Source organism: Bison bison, unplaced genomic scaffold (genome assembly GCF_000754665.1).
Source record: "Bison bison bison isolate TAMUID 2011002044 unplaced genomic scaffold, Bison_UMD1.0 scf7180017855177, whole genome shotgun sequence".
Taxonomy (NCBI): Eukaryota; Metazoa; Chordata; class Mammalia; order Artiodactyla; family Bovidae; genus Bison; species Bison bison.
Genome location: NW_011485750.1, coordinates 12,032 through 15,673, shown reverse-complemented (window position 1 = coordinate 15,673; position 3,642 = coordinate 12,032). Strand labels below are relative to the sequence as shown.

The window sequence follows — 3,642 nt, the reverse complement described above, 5'->3', positions numbered from 1 at the left end:
GAATGTATTTAATGTCATTTAACTTTATACCTAAAAACTTTTTTTTTCTTTTTTATTTAGCCATGCCCTGCAACATGCAGGATCTTAGTTCCCCAACAAGGGACTGAACTCATGACCCCTGTCGTGGAAGTGTGGAATCTTAACCACTGACATCCAGTAGGTCCCTAAAAATGGTTAAAAAGGTAAATTTTGTGTCATGTGTATTTTAGCTGCTCGGTCATGTCCAACTCTTTGCGACCCCATGACTGTAGCCTGTCAGGCTCCTCTGTCCATGGGATTCTCCAGGCAAGAATACTGGATACTGGAGTGGGTTGCCATGCCCTCCTCCAGGGGATCTTTCCAGCCCAGGGATCAAACTCAGGTCTCCAGCATTGCAGGTGGATTCTTTACCTTCTGAGCCACCAGGGAAAAAAGCAAAAAAAAAGTATTGAAAAGTGTAAAAATGTAACATGTATGGAACAAAACTGGTGACTTGCCAGGTTTGACCTGTGGGTTCTAGTTTATTGACCCCTGCTAGACAACAAACTCTTCAACAAGAGGGATGGTTTTAGGATCTTTCCTGTGCCCCTACGTATAGTCAATTTGCAAAATAAAGCACCAATCATACAGAAACAATGTGAGTGAGAGTATTTATCTCTTAGGACTTATCTGAACTGGAAACCCGATTTCAAATTTATTTTCATGGACCTTCAGTTAATTGGCACCCATTAGCCTCTAAGTGGAGACTTTTAGAGAAAACGTCAAAAAACTATCAGAATTTCCTGTCACTCACTCAAGACTCCCGATAGATTCCTTAAAAGCCAATGTTCAGTCCTTTCTCATTCCTTTATATAGATTCAAATTTTCATCTGGTATATTTTTTTCTTCACTTAAAGAACTTCCTTTAGTATTTCTTATAGTAGGTTATGAACATTCTCAGCTTTTGTTTTCAGAAGGCTGTAACATAAAACCTGGTACCCAAGAGGATTTAAGTACACTTACTTATTAATTAATCCCCTTCATGGATCACAGCCTTGTCATGGCAAAAGAAAACCAACCCTGAATATTCACTGGCAGGACTGATGCTGAAGCTGAAGTTCCAATACTTTGGCCACCTGATGGGAGGGCCCGACTCAATGGAAAAGACTGTGATGCTGGGAACGACTGAAGGCAGGAGGAGAAGGGGATGTTAGAGGATGAGATGGTTGGATGGCATCACCGACTCAATGGACATGAATCTGAGCAAACTCCGGGAGACAGTGAAGGACGGGGAGTCTGGCGTGCTGCAGTCCATGGGGTTGCAAAGAGTCAGACATGACAGAGACTGAACAACAACATTTAATTAATGAATAATGAAGACTTACAAAACATTATCCTGTCACTCTTCTGGTGACTTCAGAGGGTCTCAGGAACTCCTGGGCAATTAGAGATTCTGGGACTGACTGGCTGATGTTGCTGAGGTCTCTAGATTTCCGGGTGTGTGTGTGGGGGGGCAGCAGAACCTTCTGAGGAATGTGGGCTCCCTCAACCAGGCTGACTTTCAGGTTTGGAGCCTCAGTTCTAGAGGAGGGAGCTACCAGAGGTAGCTGTGAGTTCTGCTGCCCAGATGAAGTGCTGGCCCTGGTGCCTGGCTTATTTGAAGGCCAGCATCACATACTCGCTGCTCTGGGTCTTTCTGGGCACCCAGGAGGGGGTCCCAGCTGTCCCCTGGTGGGGGACATGGCAGTTCACCTGGGAATAGGTGACCTCCTGCGGGTCTGCAGCTTCAGAGGCCTGAGGAAGGAAGGGAGAATATGAGATGGGGGTGTGACAGGAGGCGTCCAAGGGACAGTCTAGGGGAGGAAGCCCTCACCTGTCCGTTCACCTGGCCAGCTGCCTCTGGGTGTCTCTCTTTCCTCTCAGCATCTAGAGGGAAAGGGGAGGTTGTTATGGGCCGTGTATCTGTGTCCCCACTCCCCCTTCCCCCAGATTCATCTGCTGCAGTGGGGACCTGCACGTGATGGTGTTTGGAGATGGTGCCCCTGGGAGGAACTGAGGTTTTGATGGGGTCCTGAGGGTGGGATTCTCATGGTCAGCCAGAGCTCTTGCTCACTCTCTCTGCCAGGAGAGGTGACCATCTGCAAGAGAACCCTCACCAGGAACTGAATCCCAGCACCTACATCTCAGACCTCCCAGGCTCCAGAATTGTCAGAAATGAATGCTGGATGTTTGAAGCACCTGGTCTATGGTGTTCTGTTACAGCAGCTCGAACAGACAAAGAGAGGGTCATTTCTTAAAAAACTGAAGTACTGTTGAATGTACAATATAAGTTACAGGTATACAGTATAATGATATACAGTTTTAAAAGGTTAAACTCTGTTTATAGTTATGATAAAATATTGCTATATTCCCCATTTTGTTGTTGGGGCATTTGGGATCTTTTTTTTTTTTCCCCTAGTTGTGGCATGTGGGATCTAGTTCCTTGACCAGGGATCAAACCTGTACCCCCTGCATTGGGAATGTGGAGTCTTAGCCACTGGACCACCAGAGAAGTCCCATCCTTGTAGATTATTTTATACCTACTAGTTTGCACCTCTTAATCCCCTACCCCTTAATTGCCCCTCCCCTCCCCATTGGTCACTGCTAGTTTGTTCTCTATATCTGTAATATTAAACACAACATTATAGCCTCAATATTTCTCTTTGTCACTAAAGGTGTTTCCTAAACAATTTTTTAAATGGCTACGTTAGTTGTAGCATCGTGTATAGTTTATATCTTCTGTTTTATGACACTGTTTTGGTATATAGGTTATATATTGTTTTATGACATTGTTTTGTAGTATTGTAAATAATGCCATGGTGACTATGTTTGTGAATCCGTGTATCCTTCCACCAGCAGCTTAAGAGAGTGTTTACATCTCATCTTCCCCGATTGAATTTTCTCATTTTTTCATCTTTGATAATGAAAAGCGACACAGCAACAACAACAACAACAATCTCGTGAACATAACAAAGAGAGGGTCATGTTTTCGGGAGGGTGGCTGTCGATTCCCTCCAGCCCTGTCGTCTGGAAGGCAGTTACCACAGTCACAGCGTGAACAAGCAAAACAGCCCACCCCTTATTGCTTCTCGACCCCTCAGCCCCTCCTCCTCCCCCAGCAAGTGCCCTGCCCCATTTCCCCAGTGGGATTTGCGTCCCAGGGATCTCTGCACAGGCTCCCCCTCCTGCTGTCAAGAACCTACTGTTTTTGGCTTTGCGCAGACAGTAGAGGATGAGGAAGACGAGGAAGACTAGGAGCAGGAGACCCACGGCCACCGGGACACCGATCCAGATGCCTAGGCGTCTGTCTTGGGAGGCTAGGTTGCCAGACGGGGCTGCAAAGAGGACATAGTGCTGGAGCAGGCACCCTGTGTAAAGAGCCTTCACACACAGCATGGTTTCTGAGTATTTCCTCAGACCCCAGCACAATCCCCAAGCTCAGAATTGCTGACCCCGTTTCTTAGAAAAGGAATGAGCTTTGACCACCTCGTTTGCTTGCTGCATGAAGTCATAGATAACAGAGCACTTGGAGGGATGTCTTTGGAGATCCAGTGCTGAAGACTTCGCCTTCAATGCAGTGGGTGCTGGTCCCATCCCTGATGGAGGAGCTAGGATCCCACATGCCTCATGGCCCACCCCCCCCCA

At 46.6% G+C, this 3,642-nt stretch overlaps 1 protein-coding gene across 1 annotated transcript in view; it reads right to left on the bottom strand.

Annotated features, from left to right (window-relative positions):
- Positions 1-1,294: 1,294 nt before the first annotated feature.
- The window catches only part of LOC105001774 (leukocyte immunoglobulin-like receptor subfamily A member 5), a gene marked incomplete at its 5' end in the record, with an annotated part of 6,039 nt that continues 3,691 nt past the window's right edge, over positions 1,295-3,642 (bottom strand). The window contains 3 exons of the mRNA XM_010858165.1: positions 1,295-1,752; positions 1,832-1,884; positions 3,201-3,434. Of these exons, the coding sequence (XP_010856467.1) occupies positions 1,612-1,752; positions 1,832-1,884; positions 3,201-3,434 (428 nt within the window). The remainder of the gene's footprint in view (positions 1,753-1,831; positions 1,885-3,200; positions 3,435-3,642) is intronic.